The sequence below is a fragment of the Heterodontus francisci genome, chromosome 1, assembly GCF_036365525.1.
Source record: "Heterodontus francisci isolate sHetFra1 chromosome 1, sHetFra1.hap1, whole genome shotgun sequence".
Lineage (NCBI taxonomy): Eukaryota > Metazoa > Chordata > Chondrichthyes > Heterodontiformes > Heterodontidae > Heterodontus > Heterodontus francisci.
In genome coordinates, this window is record NC_090371.1 from 275,120,877 (window position 1) to 275,142,225 (window position 21,349).

The 21,349-nt window shown below is 42.2% G+C and overlaps 1 protein-coding gene across 6 annotated transcripts in view; it reads left to right on the top strand.

The window, feature by feature from the left end:
* Positions 1 to 21,349, top strand: part of tbck (TBC1 domain containing kinase) — a 196,372-nt gene that overhangs the window by 50,671 nt on the left and 124,352 nt on the right. For all 6 annotated transcript variants that reach the window (XM_068045581.1, XM_068045572.1, XM_068045590.1 and 3 more), the window contains 6 exons: positions 4,045 to 4,174; positions 7,263 to 7,361; positions 12,754 to 12,816; positions 14,397 to 14,523; positions 16,622 to 16,672; positions 17,908 to 17,991. In XM_068045581.1, the coding sequence (XP_067901682.1) occupies positions 4,045 to 4,174; positions 7,263 to 7,361; positions 12,754 to 12,816; positions 14,397 to 14,523; positions 16,622 to 16,672; positions 17,908 to 17,991 (554 nt within the window). The remainder of the gene's footprint in view (positions 1 to 4,044; positions 4,175 to 7,262; positions 7,362 to 12,753; positions 12,817 to 14,396; positions 14,524 to 16,621; positions 16,673 to 17,907; positions 17,992 to 21,349) is intronic.

Below are 21,349 nucleotides of genomic sequence, written 5' to 3' on the forward strand. Positions count from 1 at the left end.
TCAATCATATCCCACCACGGGACCCGTAACTTTAACTCCGGACTCCTTCCTATTATCTCCTAACTGTTTCCTATTTCTCGTTGATTATCAAGTTTTTATCAGTTTCGGAGTGAAGAATGGAGTGAAACTGGGTTGTCTCCGAGCCCCCCACTCTGTTTGGCATCTGCTTCTCGTTGCTCCTGACCATCACCTTCCCTGCAGATATGGAAGGAGTCTACTTACACACTAGGTCAGATGGCAAGCTCTACAATTTATAAAGGTTGAAAGTGAAGACAAAAACACATGGAATCCTGATCAGAGAACTCCTCTATGCTGATGATACTGTGCTGGTCGCTCACACAGAAATTCAGCTACAAAGACTCATGGACTGTCTCTCCCATGCCTGTACCTTGTTCTCCTTGACTATCTTCTTCTTTGGCCTCCTTGTCTCAAGAGACAATGGGTAAGCGCCTGGAGGTGGTCAGTGGTTTGTGAAGCAGCGCCTGGAGTGGCTATAAAGGCCAATTCTAGAGTGACAGACTCTTCCACAGATGCTGCAGATAAAATTGGTTGTTGGGGCTGTTACACAGTTGGCTCTCTCCTTGGGCTTCTGTCTTTTTTTCTTGCCAACTGCTAAGTCTCTTCGACTCACCACACTTTAGCCCCGCCTTTATGGCTGCCCGCCAGCTCTGGCAATCACTGGCAACTGACTCCCATGACTTGTGATCAATGTCACAGGACTTCATGTCACGTTTGCAGACATCTTTAAAACGGAGACATGGACGGCCGGTGGTTCTGATACCAGTGACGAGCTCGCTGTACAATGTGTCCTTGGGGATCCTGCCATCTTCCATGCGGCTCACATGGCCAAGCCATCTCAAGCGCCGCTGGCTCAGTAGGGTGTATAAGCTGAGGCTGTTGGCCCTTTCAAGGACTTCCGTATTGGAGATACGGTCCTGCCACCTGATGTCAAGGATTCTCCGGAGGCAGCAACGATGAAATGAATTGAGACGTTGCTCTTGGCTGACATACGTTGTCCAGGCCTTGCTGTCGTAGAGCAAGGTACTGAGGACACAGGCTTGATACACTCAGACTTTTGTGTTCCGTGTCAGTGCGCCATTTTCCCACACTCTGGAAGCCTTTCCCATGTGCTTGTTGATTTCTGCATCGAGAGACAGGTTACTGGTGATAGTTGAGCCTAGGTAGGTGAACTCTTGAACCATTTCCAGAATGTGGTCGCCAATATTGATGGATGGAGCATTTCTTGACTATAAGTGTCAAGAAAACCACAGTCATGGGAGAAAGTGTTGCTGAAAAACCAGTGGTTAGGAATGCATATGGAATACTTGCCTTTATTAGCCGAGGCATATAATATAAGAGCAGGGAGGTTATGATGGAGCTGTATAAAATGCTAGTTAGGCCACAGCTGGAGTACTCTGTACAGTTCTGGGCCCCACACTATAGGAAGGATGTGATTGCACTGGAGAGGGTGCAGAGGAGATTGACCAGGATGTTGCCTGGGCTGGAGCATTTCAGCTATGAAGAGCGAATGAAAAGGCCAAAGTTGTTTTCCTTAGAACAGAGAAGGCTGAGGGGGGACGTGATTGAGGTATACAAAATTATGAGGGGCATTGATAGGTTAGATAGGAAGAAACTTTTTCCCTTAGCAGAGGGATCAATAACCGGGGGCATAGACTTAAGGTATGGGGCAGGAGGTTTAGACGGTATTTGAGGAAAAATTCTTTCACCCAGAGGGTGTTTGGAATCTGGAACACATTGCCTGAAGAGGTGGTAGAGGCAGGAACCCTCAACATTTAAAAAGTATTTAGATGAGCACTTGAAATGCCATAGCATACAAGGCTACGGGCATGTGCTGGGAAATGGGATTAGAATAGTTAGAATGCTTGATGGCCAGCACGGACACGACAGGCCGAAGGGCCTGTTTCCGTGCTGTATAACTCTATGACTCTATCTCTGCTCCTGATCACACTAAATAACACCCCGCTGGAAGTGGTTAGCAAATTCTGTGACCTTGGGCTCACGGTGACAGACAATCTGTCCCTTTATGCAGAGGTCGAAACACGCATAGGGAATGCAGCTACCACCTTTGGCTGACTTGAGAAACGAGTATGGGATAACACCAAGCTGACCCTTAGGACCAAGCTGATGGTTTATAAGTCCTGTGTTCTCAGCACCTTGCTGTTTGGCTGTGAAACATGGGTGACTTACAGCTACCAGGAAAAGAAGCTCAATAATTTCCATCTCTGTTGTCTGCAGTGCATTATGGGTATATACTGGCAGGACAGAATATCAAATGTGGCAGTCGTCTCCAAGGCAGAGCTCCCAAATGTTTCTCTCCTGTCTCCCCTCATGCCCTCTCTGAGATCATCTTGTCCAGGAGATATCTGCTCCCTCAACCCCATTCGTATTAAACTTCTGACCACCTAACTTCCCCTCCTAGTCCCCATGTTAGCTGATATTACAAATAGTTCTCTCTCTCGTTTTCAAAGAAAGTATGCAGAGGATAAACATGATTAGAGAAATTAAGGTGACTTTTCATTGGTATCGTTCCTCTTTGCCCATTGAATGGAATTTTTCGTCCAGCACTTGCCAATGTCTGTGTGCCTTCCCGATTCCTTCAAACTGATTTGGATCTATGGAGGTTATTCAGTTTTGGTCGCCTTCAGTGAAAAATATAGTCATGTGACTTCAAACAAAAATTTGTAGTTCCTGTTGCAATGATTTTTTTTTTTCCCCTTGTTGATAATGGACTTGTGGTAAGGTATGTGTAAGGTGAGCTTCATTCAAAGAATGAAGACCATTTCAGAGATAGGTAGTGTTACATTTTCTTTAATTGGCTTAAGCAGTTGACAGAGTGTGATATGTGTAGTTACGCTTCACCTGAGGAACAGTAGAGTTATACGAGCAGAACTGTGGGTATAAATGTTTTTGGTGGCAATATTCACATTGAATAATGGACAGTAGAGCTGGGCCATTCTGTATTCAAAGTATGATTTTGATATCTGTTTTAAATCCACCACGGATTGAAAATATCTGTATATTTCAAATCCTGCTTTTTTAGAGGGAACGATGTGTAACTGCTAAAATACAAATGCTTTTGAGAAAAATAAATGTCTATGTCAATATTATATTGCAGATGTCACACAGATGATGCAATTTATTTTCAACCAATGGTGACCATGCTAGAGAAATATGAAATAATAACATGTTTGTTTTCCAGCAACAGTCTCTAAATCAGTAATGGTCAAGTCTTTTACCTTGATTATCGGCACAGGAGCATAGCATTGAAAGTCGCAGGCCATAGCTGTTAGGTTTGAAATGTTCCTGTTAATTGCTTATAACTCACTCTGTATCAGATTTATTTATTTTATTTAGAGATACAGCACTGAAACTGGCACTTCGGCCCACCGAGTCTGTGCCGACCAACAACCGCCCATTTATACTAATCCTACATTAACCCTATATTCTCTACCACATCCCCACCATTCTCCTACCACCTACCTACACCAGGGGCAATTTACAATGGCCAATTTACCTATCAACCTGCAAGTCTTTGGCTGTGGGAGGAAACCGGAGCACCCGGTGGAAACCCACGCAGACACGGGGAGAACTTGCAAACTCCGCACAGGCAGTACCCAGAATCGAACCCGGGTCGCTGGAGCTGTAGGCAATAATGCTAGGAGTAGCTCTTAGCAAGCCTGCAGGCCCACAAAGTTCAAATGGAACAAACCAGAAATGAGTGCAAGTAGTTGATTGGATTTCACGGACCAGGTTCCCAAAATTTGGAGGACCACAAGGGACCCATGTGGGACAGCTTGGAAGTTTTGCTCTAAAATAAACACAAACTGCAGCCATTTTTCAAAGAAGTTTTAGCTTTCTCCTAGTTAGATTAAATGTACTATTGCATAGAATTTACAGCACAGAAACAGGCCATCTGACTCAAATGGTCTATGCCAGCATTTATGCTCCACTTAAATCTCCTCCCACCCAATTAGAAGGCAACTGCTACTCTAATGTATAATACGTTTTACATTCATTTTCTAGGCAGTCGACTATATCGCCTTCCAACAGCAGCCACGAGCTTACTGCAGCTGCCTCGCTGCCCCTCATTATACGAGAGAGAGACACTGAGTACCAGCTACACCGAATCATACTCTTTGACAGACTGCTAAAGGTGGGATTGAAGCACTGTTTTCAATTCTGGACAAAAATGTGGAGTCTTTAGCCAAATTAAATCTGATTTGTTCACATTGTCATCTAATCTGTGATAGAAAGGGAGATAAAACATTCAGTGCTATCCTGGCAGTATCTTTGGTTAAGGAAAGCTATGTTCTATGCAATATAAAACAGTACAGCACAGTCCAGGCCCTTCGGCCCACGATGTTGTGCCGATCCTTTAACCTACTCTAAGATCTAAGTAACTACCTACCCTTTATTCTACTATCATCCATGTACCTATCCAAGAGTCACTTAAATGTCCCTAATGTATCTGCTTCTACTACCACCACTTGGCAGCGCATTCCACGCACCCACCACTCTCTGTGTAAAGAACCTACCTCTGACATCTCCCCGAAACCTTCCTCCAATCACCTTAAAATTATGCCCCCTGGTGATAGCCCTTTCCACCCTGGGAAAAAGTCTCTGACTATACCACTCTATCTATGCCTCTCCTCATCTTGTGCCCCTCTATCAAGTCACCTCTCATCCTTCTTCGCTCCAATGAGAAAAGCCCTAGCTCCCTCAATCTTTCTTTGTAGGACATGCCCTCCAGTCCAGGCAGCATCCTGGTAAATCTCCTCTGCACCCTCTGTAAAGCTTCCACATCCTTCCTATAATGAGACGACCAGAACTGAACACAATATTCCAAGTGTGGTCGAACCAGGGCTTTATAGAGCTGCTGCATAACCTCGCGGCTCTTAAACTCAATCCCCCTGTTAATGAAAGCCAACACACTATACGCCTTCTTAACAACCCTATCAACTTGGGTGGCAACTTTGAGCGATCTATGGACATGGACCCCAAGATCCCTCTGTTCCTCCACACTACCAAGAATCCTGTCTTTAAGCCTGTATTGTGCATTCAAATTCGACCTTCCAAAATGAATCACTTCACACTTTTCCAGGTTGAACTCCATCTGCCACTTCTCAGCCCAGCTCTGCGTCCTGTCAATGTCCCGTTGCAACCTACAACAGCCTTCCTCATTATCCACAACTCCAGCAACCTTCGTGTCATCGGCAAACCTGCTAACCCAGCCTTCCGCTTCCTCATCCAAGTCATTTATAAAAATCACAAAGAGCAGAGGTCCCAGAACAGATCCTTGTGGAACACCACTGGTCACCGAGCTCCATGCTGAATACTTTCCATCTACTACCACCCTCTGACTTCTATGGGCCAGCCAATTTTGTATCCAGACAGCCAACTTTCCCTGTATCCCATGCCTCCTTACTTTCTGAAGTAAGGTTGATATTTAATGGGGGAAATATAATACTGGTGTCTTCTGGATAATTAATTGTAATGAAAATTTACATTACCCTCTTTTCTGTGCTTTTCCTCTTGCTAATCTCTTTCAGGCCACATGCATCCTGCAGCTCAGGATGGGGTGGGACAGTGTGCCTGCTCCCAGTCTGTTGTTCCCCTCCCACCCCTCTCGTTTCCAGTTGAGAGGATGGGATGGGCGTGCCATCAACACATTATCTCATTACTGTTTCGGTGTAAATTAGCCACCTATTTTGCTACATACAATGTTGGATACATTTTGGATATAATTCTTTGGCTTTGAAGCATTTTGCGATGTCCTAAGGATGCGAAAAACGCTATATAAATGCAAGTTCTATCTTTCTTTTTGCTCCATCAACGCCACAAAATAGGATTACCTGGTACAGTGACCACTTCAATAAGTGATTTATTGTTGTGAGATGCTTTGGATTTAATACTACCTAAATGCAAGTCTTTTTTTCCTTCTGCCAACGTTTCTCTGAAACCAACCTGTAGCAGTGGCCTATGATATTTGTGATTCACATGTTTCCACATCCCCACCTCCTCCCTACCTTACCACCAGCACTGTGGGGCAACCTTTTGCTATCTGTTTCATTTCTCCTAATGTTACAACCGAGGTGGGAGGAGTGCACTGTTTTTTCTAGTTCCACTTCTCCACAGGTCACAACATATATTTAAATGTTTACCCGGTTACCGGTACAGCCAATCATGCACTCCTTTTTTTTTTTATCCCAGAATAAAATATACCAACAAGGTTTCTTTAATAAACAACAAAATTATCAATTTATTATTAAACAACACATAACCAGTAATGAAGCAATGCATTAACACACCAATTGAAATTTTAAAGTTCCCCAATTATACACAAACACACAAAAAATACAGCAATTCCCTCTGCAGAGGTCTGTTACATAAAAATGGCAAAAGAAGACTACTTCGGCCAAATACTTGCTAATTCTTGACGGAAAAAAGGAGAAGATATGGAAGGAAGTCAGGTGTCCCTTTTTTGGTCTGGCGTCCAGGTATACGGAGACAGCTGACTGGGATCATTTCAAAAGCAGTCCGTTCTGAAGATGTCGAGAATTATTCTAGTAGGCTTTCTAGGAGAAATGTGGCGTCAGAGTTTTCTGCCAGCACACATTTTGAATCGCAGGATTTTTTTCAACTTCTCAACAGCTATGCAGCACCAGGGATTTTAGCTGTCCCAAACTGTATCGCTGCAGGATTTCTTCAAAAAGGTACAGAAAGAGGTGAGCTGGGTGGTTTCTTTTTTTGTTCCCCGGTAGGAAAACACCAACTGTCTTCAAGCAATTCACATCCAACTAAAACTGAAAACAATGTCCAAACCCCAAACAGAGAGTTGAATTCCTGACCTCCATAAACCTTGACATGTGGCTTCTCTGTAACCATTTTCCCCCAGGTCACCAAGGGTTTTGTTGTTTACTGAGCCCAAAGCACATGACTTCCAGCACAGGTGTTTTTCAAACAGCATCTCAAGTGTTCCCCTGGTGAATCTGTTTTTTTAAAAAAACACATCCATGGAATCCTTTCAGCTTTAACGCAAGTCCTCAAAAAAAAAAATTATAACTTTTCTTAACGCTAAGAATTTTGCAAGTGAAAAACCATGAGTGTGAATGGCAGACTTGCCACTCCTGGGTGCTGTGCAATTTGAATTCCAACGTAGACTGCCTTTCGCTCGCTCCAGCTCTCAAATTGGGACACTGACGCAGCTGGTGGGTTTCCTTATCTTATTTCCTTTTCTTCAGGCATATCCATACAAAAAGAATCAAATTTGGAAAGAAGCAAGGGTGGACATTCCTCCACTGGTGAGAGGTTTGACCTGGGCCGCACTGCTTGGAGTGGAGGTAAGAGCAAATTGCTTTGAAAGTTTTTTTTTAAAAAGAAGGTTTCATTCCTCTACTCCCTGCTGAATCAGGAATTTGTCCTGTTCCCCTTTGGATTCTTTAGCATTTACAGCAGCGAGTGAAGAGACACGAGGAGCCATGTGTTAAGCTGCCACGTTGTAATACCTAAATCAGCTTCTGTCCTGGATCCAATAAAATGCGCTGGCACATGATTAAAAAGAAAATTACTTCATTGCACTGCAGTTAGTCCTCTGAAGGCTGAAGGTTCATTAATCTTTCTTGTAGTTCAAAAAAAAAATCCCATTGACATCATTTCCAAGCAAAATTTTTATTTCAACAAAGGTAGTTCAACTGAAAGTAAATCACTTTTTTAGTCACTGAAGTGGTTATGTCTGCTCATTCCATTGTTTGTTCATCAATTCCTACGACATTACACATGGGGAGGATTACAGGCCAGGGAGAATTGAACTGGGGCGAGGGCATAGGTAACAGTCTCCACTTTAAAATTATGCATTTTGCTATTATTTTTATGCAATACTTTGATATCATTTATAGTTAAATAGCAAAACTTGTGAGAAATTTGGGAATCGGGAATTTATAATGAAAAATGGTGACCGGAAGTGTATATCAGTATGAGATTTTTAATATATAGATAAATTCTTCAATCTCCTACAACGTCACAATTGCTAATTGAGAGGAACAACAGCTTTCTCATTTGCTTGAGAGTGTGCTATGACTCAGTTGGTAGCATCCTCACCTCTGAGTCAGATGGTTGTGGGTTCAAATCCCAACCCAGAACTTGAGCATAAAAAATCAAGGCTGACACACGAGTACAGTACTGAGGGAGTGCTGCACTGTTGGAAGTGCCATCTTTTGGATGAGACGTTAAATCAAGGCCCCATCTGTCCCTCAAGCTGGATGTAAAAGATCCCATAGCACTATTTCGAAGAAGAGCAGGGCAGTTATCTTGGATGTCCTGGCCAATATTTATCCCTCAATCAACATCATAAAAACAGATGATCTGGTCGTTATCACATTGCTGTTTGTGGGAGCTTGCTGTCCACAAATTGGCTGCTACTTTTCCTACGTTGCAACAGTGACTACACTTCAAACGCACGTTGAGATGTCCGGTGGTTGTGGAAGGCGCTATATAAATGTAAGTTTCCTTTCTTTCCTTTAAAAATTGTGATTGTTGCTGATTTTGTTTTGCTGAATGACTGAGTTGCGATCCACTAGCCCCATAATGCTTCTAATTGTGCATATAATTGCACCTGGATGAATCTCCATTATCATATTCAGTAGCACACAGGCAGACTTTTACTCATAGTGTTTATTTTTATTACTTTTAATAATTCAATTTTATTTTTGTATATTTTTAATTTTATATTAAATTCATATTTTCAAAAATATTAAAACCATGCACAAATATAATTTTGAAAATTAATATAGAATTATATAAAATATTTATTAGTAGGTAGCAGTTGTTGAGTATATTTATAAGACAGAGAACAACAGATTTTTGGGTACTAAGGGGATTAAGGGATATGAGGATAGGGCAGGAAAGTCCAGTTGATGTAGAAGTTCAGCCATGATCTTATTGAATGGCAGAATAAGCTGGAAAGGCAAAATGGCCCATGCCTGCTCCTGTTTCTTGTCGTCTTAATTCAAATTTCACTTAAGAAATTAACATTCTTTAAAACACTCGACATTAATAGTCTCAGTCCTTGACAATGTAACTATTTGTCTTAATGTTATAGAAGCTTTACATGATCACACTCTCTGGCCATCGCAGTCCAACACAAATTTCAATGTTACTTTTGGAGGGATGAAAAAGTGCAGCATCTTAGTTAACTCATCCATCCGTTGTCTACTTATCAATTAAAAAACTTTGTAGCGTTAAGTGACAAACCGACCCAAGCAGAAAAATAATATATCATGTCTTATATGGTGCAGTGTTCCTCCCCTTACAAAGCAATGTATCCAGTGGCCTGGAATTCCACACATGCCAATCTGGGAAACTAGCAACAGCTGACCAACCAAAAGCTGACAACTCAAAAATAGTGCCTGAATATAGAATGATGGCATGCAGTTACACTGAGGCACAGGCTTGTCATAACTTACATTGCAGGTGTGGCTATCCTTCCATCAATTTTCAGTAGAAAATTATGGCAAAAATAACAGTAAATTTTTCCCCTTGCAGCGCAATTGCAGGTGATTGTGGATATATATTGGTACTCACTACTGCTGCATCTTATTACTTTAAAGTTGCTTGTATGGTTGTCGCAGTGACATCAAGATACTCTTTATCCACCTTCCATCCAATTCACAGAGGCACCTTCATTTACTCTTTTCACACAGACTTTGCCCATAGTGTATTTACCAGCTAAAGTATCAAGCAAGTTCTGCAGTTTGATTTCTCAATCCACAAAATGTGTAGCTAAAAGAAACAAATATTTTGACTAACCCTATAAAATGTTTTCAACCGAATGCAATAACTATCTTTGAGATTCTAAGTGGTTTAGACCAAGGAAATTAAATGCCAATTGACAAATTGGAAAACAAAACGGAAGGTTCCACAGACTTCACAGAATAATACACTATTCATTAGACACGATGCACGGATATTAATGATTTAAGAAATGCTGTGCCCTGTTAACATCAGACAGGTAGGAATGCAGTGGCTTCAATACAGTGCCATCTGTTATTGTGGCTGTCCTTCCTGGGCCCCTTTTCCCACATTCTTATACATGCACCCACCTGAGTTGTGAAGTCAAACCATGTCATGATATTTTCCAGTATTAATATTGCTGTAGTAGAACATAAATCCAATTAGAAGAACACCGATAGTGGAGCCCTTTATTGCTGAAGCAAACTTAGGATGCTTATGTTCTCAATTCCCCAAATCCGACCAACAGTTAACACCTCTTGTCTTTGGTAGCAGCATTCTTAGCCCTATAGTCATTGTTAGCATCTCTCTCTCTCTCTCTCTCTCTCTCTCTCTTTCCTCTGATATCAAATTAAATGCTTTTTTTTCTTCAATTAAAAAACCTGGGTTAATGGCTAGGGCACACAGAGCTCGGCATGACTGTTGATGAAAGGACTAAGAGAAAAAATGAGGTAAACTAGAAAAGAGAGGTTTGGTTATGCCAAGCTTGAGATTGAAGAGGCTGTTGATTGCAAAAGGAAGGGAAAAATCCAACTTGAATTTTGAGATACTGGGAAAGAGCGAGAGCATAATAAGTATGAACATTCAAAAATGTCAGGAAAAGATCACCTGATCTATCTAGCCTGTGTCATGCAGATGCATCACATCTAAGACTCCTAAACACCTTGGTGCCATGTAGCCTTCAGGAAGAGATGAGAAAGCAGATAAGCAATTCTGATGTCAATTACGGAAAGAATTTGGAAACTGCTGAGCTCTCTTTAGGTGATTGAAACTACGCCTGGAAATCACCTTGATCATGTCTGGCATTACTGGGTATCCATCCCTTGTATAACATGATCGCTGCCCCACATCTTTTGATGACTTCTAGTTTCATTCCAGTGAAAATACATAATGGAAGATCATGGGACAATGCCATATTTGGAAATTGGGAGATGCTTTAGCTGATATGTTATGTTTAGGGCTGTACACAAAGCCCAGATGTTTGGTTGTAGACTCAAGCTTCCACCTCCCTACCATTTTGGTCTAACTTGTAGGATTTGGTTGTATTCTTTCCAGTTAAAGTTGAACTCCCCTCGAGCTGCTTTCAGCCACACTCTTTCAAGGAGAAATTATGAACTATATAATGAATTTATGTAACAAACACAAACAGACTTGAGGCATGCCAAAGCGGCCCGGATTCAAACTAACCAATCAGGAGAAAGGATTGTGGCAGCGCATTCCAGAATACGCAGCGAAATCAGTGTTGGTTAATTTGGTTATTCGTTCAAAAATGAAGATTCCATCTATTCCAGTGAAGGAGGGCCCTGCCTAAGATACATGTAGGCAGCAACTGAAGTTGGCCTTAAACTCCCTACTACAGAAACCGTATCAGGATTTTGCCATTGACCTTTGGCTGGAATGTAATGAGCAGTCTGCAACAGCGTATCCGTCTGTCTTTACTGAACAAGGGAAGAGATTACAGGCCTGCACCATTCAAGGCTTCACCCCGGGGAAAAACAAGTTTAACATAGACCTTTTTTTTAAAAATCATCAGACCTAATGCATCTCATCTTTATACTCTATCTTTTCTTGAGTGTGTATATATCTGTATGAGTGTGAGAGTGGGTCGTGTTGCGTATATTTCGGGTGTTGTATAATGAATATTTATCTTTTTAAACATGAGAAAACCTGTAATTTGCCTATTCTTGATAGATAAAACACTGGCTAAAAGAGCAGCTTTTTAAAAAAAATACTATCTTCGGTCAATCAAGAGGTGAAAAAGGGGGGAACCATCTCTATCATCTCTTATCTGTATGTAACAAATCATAAAATGATAAATCACAGAAGAAGGCTATTAGGCCCATCGTGCCTGTGCCTATGTCTGAAACGGAAAAATAATACAGTACCAACTTCTGAAATTAGATTAGTGATGTTCACTGCCATTGGTAACCAGTTTAAACCTGAATCCAGTTATGAAATGGGGAGATGTTTTTCACTTCTAGTTTAATATGTGCCTTAACATTAATAGAAATTTTAGAAATAGTATGTTTTTAGTTGTAACATGGTGCATCGGTTGAGTTGAGCAGTCTAGACTTTGAAACTAATGTATGCCAGGCTGAAGTATAAACGTTAGCTGGTAAATGTGTTGAAAAGATAGTTTCTGTGTTGTGCAATTTGTTCTCAACCAGTTGATAAACTGTAGATCCACATGTTTGTGACATGTTTGGTACATTAAATTTAAAATAAATAGTACCAATTAATTTGTATTTTTTTCTACCTGTTCCACTGCATTGCCTAATTATTAACAAGTTTGGATAACTTGTTCCAGCAAGTTTCAAAGGAGTGGGCAATGATCAGGAATAGTATAATTTCCTGGTTGATATGTGGATTGAGTTTACATTTAGTTTACCTCAGTCTTTGGATGTGCTGGACATTTTGAAAATGATATATTTTATGTTCTCGTCTCCACCACAGTCAATTTTAATATTTTGTACACCAGCATAATTCTCTACCCTCCTCAGAAAATCTGTTTTTAATGATAAAGCTATCGGGGGTAAAATTGTTTATGTTAAATGATCCCTAAAGAAAAAACAAGTATTGGACAAGCTGTGCCTTAAGAAAGTCAGGGCTGTCTGAAAGATTACGTCTTCCTTGGACAGTATTGGGTGTTGTGAATGTTATATATAATATATATAAATTCCTTAAACAGGCATCATTTGACTTAATTACTTACATCCACATTTTCAGGGAGACATTCAAGCAAAATATGATGCAATTGACAAGGACACACCGATACCGACCGATCGACAGGTAAAGCAGATATACTGAGGAGACCTTCCACAGTACTGTCTAATCAGTGTTGGGACAGTTTGTGCAATGTTCCATTACTTCACCAGGTGTAATAAGTGAAAATATAGTGAAATTGCACTGTGCAGTTTATGCAGTGTTTTAACTCCATCTGTCATCAGGTTGGAAGGTAATCTTGCACCAGCATAATTTCTGGACATAAAGACAACAGCATAATAGGCACTTATTGGACATTGTTATCTACATAAAGTTGTTCTAGATTGGCTACTCCAGCGGCATTATCCATAGACATAGGGTCAACTTCCACATGTATGCCGATGACACAAAGCTCTACCTCTCCACCATATCTCGCAACTCCTCCATTGCTTCTGTGTTGTCAAACTGCTTGTCTGACATCTGGTCTTGGATGAGCCGCAATTTCTTCCTGTTAAACAGTGGGAAGACTGAACCCATCATGTTCAGCACCTACCACAAAACCAGTACTGTTGACACCGATTCCATCTTCCTCCCTAGCCATTGTCCCCGGCTGTTTACAATCTTGTCCAATTGAACCCCAAGTTGAGCTATTGATCCCATATGTCCATAATGGCAGCCATCTCAGTCCATCTGATGCTGAAACCCTCTTCCAACCAACATCAAGAACAAATTATCTGGTCATTAATTTCATTGCTGTTTACGGGATCTGCTATGTGAAAACTGATTGCGTACATAGCAACACTGACTACACTTCAAAAAGTCATTAATTGGCTGTGAAATGCTTTGGGACATCTTGTCATGAAAGATGCTACATAAATGCAAGTTCTTCTGTACATTCAAGGTGCTATATAAACTCAAGTTGTTGTATTGTCACAGTGATTAAATATGGAGCTTAATCATTCATTTAAATACCATTTGCATTAAATAATTTTCATGAAGGTGGCATCATGTTACATTTTAATTACTAGAACTAGTTTACCTTTGAAAACAGATACACAGTTTATAGTATAAATATTCTAAACCCACATAATAGATGAATCAGCGCTTTCACTGTCTCGGGCTATGTTTTTTTTTAAACCATTTAACCCAGTTCACTTTTGATCCTGATATAAACAGCATAAGTTATGAAGACCTAGGGAGTAGGATTTGTATCCCTTGTGTAGTTTAGACTGTAAGATGCTTGGAGGTTATCAGTACACACTTATGGGATATAAATTATATAGCTTGAGAGGAGGAGGCTTTTATAATGTATTCTCTACTTCCCTACAGTGAATTACTGTCTTGCCCATGAAATAACGTTTGCTATGAGTGTCTGTCTTTAACCCTGCTTCAGTTCCTTTTATTTCTGCCTGTGCATTAGATTCAGGTTGTAACAAGTTTCCTTGCCATATTGCTGTACAGCAACAAAGGTAAACTCCATTGTAATCTAAATATTCTGAGAAATTGCGGCAGTTTTCATGAAGTTAATTAGGTTCTGATTTTTCTGTACCTAGCAAACTGTCCTCTTTTGTATATCCTTTTGCACAGAGCCCTGGATTGGAATTGTTTTTCCAGGTTTGCATCTTGGGTTCAATCAGTTTCTATTTCTATGGCCGATTACCTTTCAGATTGAGGTGGATATCCCACGCTGCCATCAGTATGATGAACTGCTTTCATCGCCAGAGGGTCATAAAAAGTTCAGGCGTGTGTTAAAGGCTTGGGTCGTCTCCCATCAAGATCTGGTGTACTGGCAAGGTGCGTTTAATTGCTCCAGTTGACGAATGATGGTAACTGTGTTACTCATGACATCATTAAGTTCACTTCGCTGCATTGCTTATTTATATTGAGTTATACAAAGCCAAAATTACCCCCATTTATATCTGCAGGAAGTAGCTTGCTTCTCTAATGTCACAACATTATCATCTGGGTGGCAACTGACCTTCATTCATACATAGTAAGGAAATTTTGGAATCAGCACTCCTCCCTGTACGCTAAGATAGTAAACTAACATTTTGGGATGATCTATAATATATATTTATTGGAAGCCCCACCTAGAAAAACAATTCTGTACTTTCCGACATGAGAATTGAAGTTTTGGCAATCCCTTTTCTGTTGTTTTGTCAATAGATTATTAACTCCCTCTCCAAATTGTGGGCATTCTGAAACTAATTAGGTAAAAAACCACCTGATAACCAATCCCAGTTATTTTCTTGAGTCAGTTTAATTAATGCTTAATATCTTCTCAGCATATTGGACTAGTGTTGCTCCCGAATGGGGGGGAAGCGCTCTTAATTGAGAAAAAATTCTGAGCAGAATTTTACTCTGTTAGTTACTAGAGGACTGTTGAACTGGATGATGAGAAGTAGAAGTCTGAGTTGGGATGTTATGTTTACCACAGTCTCACTCTTAAACTGTTAATCACTATACTTTGCAGTAAGTCAACCTGAGAAAATTGAAGCAGCTCAGTTTGGGGCTGCCTCAACTAGAACTAGAAATAATTGCTTCTCACCAAACAGCAAATGAAATTCCAGTTTCAGCTTTATTGATTTATTGTGAATTGTTAAATTACTATATCCCCATAAATTCTCATTTGTAATAGTTTTACCCATAACACTTTTCATGAATTAGCAGCTATTTGTGTGTCCTATTAAAAGTGATTGCACAAATAGGTAAGGTCATAAAAAAGGCAGATGAAATCCTTGGTTTTGTGTATGGTTAGGAACGCAATAATGTTGAACTTGCGAAAGATCTGAGGCTGCAGTTGGAGTATTGTGCATAGTTTTGGCATCCCATTTACAGGAAGTATATGAAAACAATGGAAAAGATGCAGTGTAGATTCAGCAAAACAAATTTTCATTTATATCGCGCCTTTGACGTGGAAATATCTCAGATAGCATGACAAATAGGCACTGATCCAGGAAAGGAGAGATTAGGAGAAGTAATCACAAGTTAGGTCACAGAGGTGTGCTCTGAGGAGATTTTAAAAAGTGAAGAATTGTTTTGTGGGAGAGATCCAAAGGATAACACCAAGGGCACTGAGGATGGGCCACCAGTCGTGAGGGGAAGAAAGGAGGAGCACTTGGGACAGGGTTACAGTCATAGAGCGGAATAAGGCCATGGAGGGATTTAGAGATGAGTAATATGTGACCCATCCAACACTAGATGTTGGACTAGTATTCTGACAGTGTTGGAGGTAGTCTGGAGGCAAGATTTCACCCCGATATGGGGCGGGAATGAACGCGGGTGATTTTGTGCCGCCGGCTGGTGTGCCAGTTTGCCGGCACTATGCTGCCCCCTGAGCCATTGTCCTGGAGGCCTCGTATTGGACCTCCAGCTTCAAGAGCCCACCTTGCGTACTTAATTGGAAGCCAAGCACACCCTCTGGCCACTAATTGACCAATCCAATTTATGTTGGCTGGCTGCTCCCAACACAGTGCTGGGTCAGGGCCCACATTTGACCCCAACATCTGGGTCCCGACCCAAAATGTAAAATCCTGCCTTGAGAATCAAGGGAAGTAGTGGAGCGAGGGAGCCAGGTATCCGAGGAAAGCTGCTGCCATACCTTTGGCTGATGTCACTGAGAGGCAGCATGTATATAAAGAAGAGGGGTTTGGGCTCAGATCTTTGGGATCACCAGGACCTTAGTAAGAGTGAAAGGTTAAAAGTGTGAAGAAAGACTTAAGAAATTAAAGGGGATTTCTACTGGATCTGAGAGGTTAAGGGGTGATATGATCAGTGTTCCAAAGCTTTAAATTGTTTCCCCTACACAACCAGTTGTGTATGTACTTAATAACTAAGTTTTAGAATATTGATAATGGTCTTGGCTCATCTTTTAAATATATTTTTGCCCTAGGCTTGGACTCCTTGTGTGCACCATTCTTGTATCTGAATTTCAACAACGAAGGTAAGTGTGCAATTAGTTTGTGATAAATATCCTAGGATGAGAGGCCTTAGATGTGAGGAGAGTGTCGAGAAGCAAGGACTCATCTCATTACAACATGGAAGGTTTAAAGGAGATCTGACGGAGTTATGAGGGGTTTGAAATCATGGAGAAAGTATTTCCATTGATCAGTGTGGCAATAATTTGGAGAGCATACATTTAATCACCAAAACACAAATGGAGAAGTTAAGAGAATTTCTTTTTATGCAGAGGGATTTAGTTTAGAGATACAGCACTGAAACAGGCCCTTCGGCCCACCGAGTCTGTGCCAACCATCAACCACCCATTTATACTAATCCTGCACTAATTCCATATTCCTACCACATCCCCACCTGTCCCTATATTTCCCTACCACCTACCCATACTAGGGGCAATTTATAATGGCCAATTTACCTATCAACCTGCAAGTCTTTTGGCATGTGGGAGGAAACCGGAGCACCCGGAGGAAACCCACGCAGACACAGGGAGAACTTGCAAACTCCACACAGGCAGTACCCAGAATTGAACCCGGGTCGCTGGAGCTGTGAGGCTGCGGTGCTAACCACTGCGCCACTGTGCCGCCCCAAAAAATCAATGTTTTTGAACATGGAATATCGTGGGAACAGAATCTGTAATAACTTTTAATAGGAAAGTGGATAAATAATTTGAAAAATAAAAATGTAAAGTGGTATGAGGAAAGAGCACAGGAGTGGAACTATGGATAGCTCTCTCAGAGCAGTGGGCCAAATGGCTTCTGACAGTAAAATTCTACAAAATGCAGATAACTTTCTCCAACAATAATTGTGCTTTAAAGAAACAGAAAAATTGAGCCAATTGAACAGCTCTGCCTCAGAGACTGCTGAACTTAGGTTCATACCCTTTGTTTCCAATTTCAATTGTGCTGTGTATGAGGAGGCATGAGAGGGAAGACAGGCTATTTTTCCATGGAACATGAGAGAGAACTGAGAGGAGAGCTAGCCTCAGGCCAGTCTTGGAGATCTACCAACAACTAGATGCTGAACTGTTCTGACAAATCTCGAAGCAGATTGTCCATCCACAGTCTTGATTGAAGATGATACATGGCACAGGGAGACCAACAGAAATGGGAAGAAAAGAGTATATAAGTACCTTCATGGGATTTCACTCACACTTGCGGGGAAATGACAGGTTCTGGAATCACAAACACCACTGACAATGCTAATTTTTTCTTTCTGTTGCAGCCTTGGCCTATGCTTGCATGTCTGCTTTTATTCCTAAATACCTATACAACTTCTTTCTGAAGGATAACTCTCACGTCATACAAGGTAATTTGCAATGTTCCTTTATGCACATTGTTTGCGTGTATTGTATGGAAGATCTGGTAAAATAAGTTTGTACAAGCCAATCAGTGTGATGGTTAAATGTGCTTCTGTAGCATGTGGCATCCAGTATATTTCTGTGATGATCTGCCAGCAGGAAATAACAGCAGGAAACAATCTTAAGCATGCTGTGTTAATTGTGTGATGCCGTATTATGGCAGGACCTGTATTGCTCTCTCCTTTATTATGTTGAGGTGCCCGTGCCTCACTCAGTGGACTAGTCATTAAATGATGAATTTAAAAGCAAAGTTAAATGTGGTGCAGTCCATCTGTTAAAGAAAAGCGTGTCTGTCAGCAAGTCTAAAGCAGTAATTCAATATTGTTTTTTTTTCCAAGTGAACGCTTCACTTCTGTGTTTTGTCTCATCGAAGCTGCTTATTTGTATGATTTGCTTTTTAACACTCTTTTTAAGTTAGAATTAATTCTAGAACAGTTGTTCTAAGGTATTGTCTAACCATGTTTTGTCATCCAGCTCACCAGAGGGAGGCTGAGAAGTTCAGGTGATTTTGGCCCATTTCAACCCCATCTGACTAGCATTTAAAACAAACCAAAGTTTGGAGACACGGTCAGTATATACTTTTTGTGCACCCTCTATGTGTTGCACAAAAAGATATCCTTATCTATCAGATGTGTAGATTGTTGGCCTTGAAATGGCAGAGGGGTTCCATTGGCTGGCAACATGGAAAACGCCCCCCCCCCCATTTCACCCCCCCCCCAACCCCAACCTGCCATAACTAGGTTACGTCAGTCCTCCAGATGGATTTTGTGTGCCCCTGCCCAACTGCTGCCATGAAAACCTATGGAATTTCAGGGCTCGTCTCTTTTGTTTCCTTCCCTAATGTTGGGAATTGAGTGGAGTGAGGGACGGGGGGTGCATGGGGTGCAGGGATATATCCAATTTCGATAATGCCTCTGGGTCATCTGGTGCACAAAAGAGGCTCTTTTAGCTTCCTGGTCTTTTTCTTTTTCCATATATTTTGGATACCACTTCTCAATTTGTAGGATGTTTTGGGTGGGATTGGGGTTTTCTTCTTTGGGGTGGGATTGGGGTTTTCTTCTTTGGGGTGGGATTGGGGTTTTCTTCTTTGGGGTGGGATTGGGGTTTTCTTCTTTGGGGTGGGATTGGGGTTTTCTTCTTTGGGGTGGGATTGGGGTTTTCTGCTTTGGGGTGGGATTGGGGTTTTCTTCTTTGGGGTGGGATTGGGGTTTTCTTCTTTGGGGTGGGATTGGGGTTTTCTTCTTTGGGGTGGGATTGGGGTTTTCTTCTTTGGGGTGGGATTGGGGTTTTCTTCTTTGGGGTGGGATTGGGGTTTTCTGCTTTGGGGTGGGATTGGGGTTTTCTGCTTTGGGGTGGGATTGGGGTTTTCTTCTTTGGGGTGGGATTGGGGTTTTCTTCTTTGGGGTGGGATTGGGGTTTTCTTCTTTGGGGTGGGATTGGGGTTTTCTGCTTTGGGGTGGGATTGGGATTTTCTGCTTTTGGAGTGGGTTTGGGATTTTATGCTGGGTGGAGGGGAGCCGGACTCCGACGTAAATGTTGGTGCCGATCCCGCTCCCGCCCAGCCTGAGGATTTGTCCCGTATTTTACAGATCCCCAGGCTTTAATTGGCCCGAGGCGGGACTTCCACCCGCTTGAGGGAGGAGGTCCTGCCTCAGTGAGCTGCTGGCCAATCAGCGGGTTGGCAGCTCTTAGTCTCAGCAGCACCACCGGGAGAGGTGGCCACTGCTGAGACTGCAGCCCAGCCGACCGAGGAGGCCGCTATGGAACCAGGACAGAAGATAAGTTCAGGCAGCCTCACCAGGGGAATCGGTTGTGCCCTGGTGAGGCTAGGGTGGTCTTTGGGGGGAGGGGGGCATCTTGGATCCCGGGGTTGGGTTGGGAGGTGGGGGCGGCCCTCAACGGGCACCCTGTGCCCGATTTGCCAGGCCCCCCCCCCCCCCGGGGTGCGGAAAGACTAGCAGCTATAGCTAGGTGGCCTTTCACGTCCCCGGCACACCCGCTTGCCACTGGTAAAATACCCATGGAGGCGGGCAAGGGCTGTTAAGTGGCCACTTAAGGGTCTTGATTGGCCTCGGGTGGGCGGACCGCTTCTCACCACCCCCTGCCAGACCTCCGTAAACTTGGTCCAAGGCGGAATCGGGGCGGGTAGGCCTCCCAGAGCCTGCAGCTCAATTTTATGCCTTCCCCACGCCACCATCCGACCCGCTGGGGCAGCGTAAAATTCCAGCCGGTATTTTGAGGTGGGAATGTGGTTTTCTGTAAATGGAATAAATCAAGTGGTTTTGTGGAAGTCTTGTACATTGGTGGTGCTTTTCCCAACACTTTCCTCACCACTTTTCTGCCCGGACTTCCTCTTCTGCAGGCATGGAGTCCTTGGTAGAGTGCAGCTTTATGACAGTAGTCACCCTCTAATACTCTATGTGGCCATTATTTTTGTGTGGCTTAATGTTGAATGTCGTCAGGCTGTTGGACTGTGTGAGGACATCACATCTGAGTGTGATGCTCACCCGACCTTGCACAAACAAACACCTTCAGCAGGTATCACTACATGGTGACAAAGTGGGTATCAACTGAACCCTTAACAAAGTTTGGCTCCTTTCTGTATTGCCAGGCTTTGCTCCTCACTGAGCCAGCAACAGAGCCAAGTGTTGCTGTATAATATCAAGACGTGCTCATTAAAACGGGCATTTAAGATGGATATTTTTGGACTCAGTCTACATCTCGGGTGGTCTGAGTACAAAGCTGGAATTAATCCGCGTACTCATTACAGTCAGTCATCTGCAACAGAATGCAGTAATTGCTGAACAGGCCACGTAACAGCTCAATTCTGACAGTTTAAGGTGCATGAAATGAGCTCACTAATACAGATTAACAGAACATAAAGGGGTTGGAAGGGTTATGGGACTGAGTGATGAGGTTGCACCACTTCTGGTTGTAGACAGTGTTAGCTTTTCCAAAGAATCCACAGAAATAAGGGTTTAGTTCAGGAAACCAATCCTTTTGTATGAGAAACAGTCTTTGTTTCTTTTGTGTTTCCTCTTGATTTAATTATCTTGATCAGTTTCAGAGTCCAGAGTTCAGAATGCGAACAAATACTTAAAGTAGTAAAGGATGAAATTGTAAAAAACTCAGGTTGCCCAAGCAGTTTACTCCAACTGCTAGCAAGCAGCAACTTGCATTGTCCAGTATGTGGCGCTGCCGATACATAGTACCTGAAGGGGCATGAAACAAGACTCATTAGCTCAAAGCTTAGCTCAGCCTCAGAAATACACCATTGTATAGTGTATGAACCTGCAGTTTGATCCC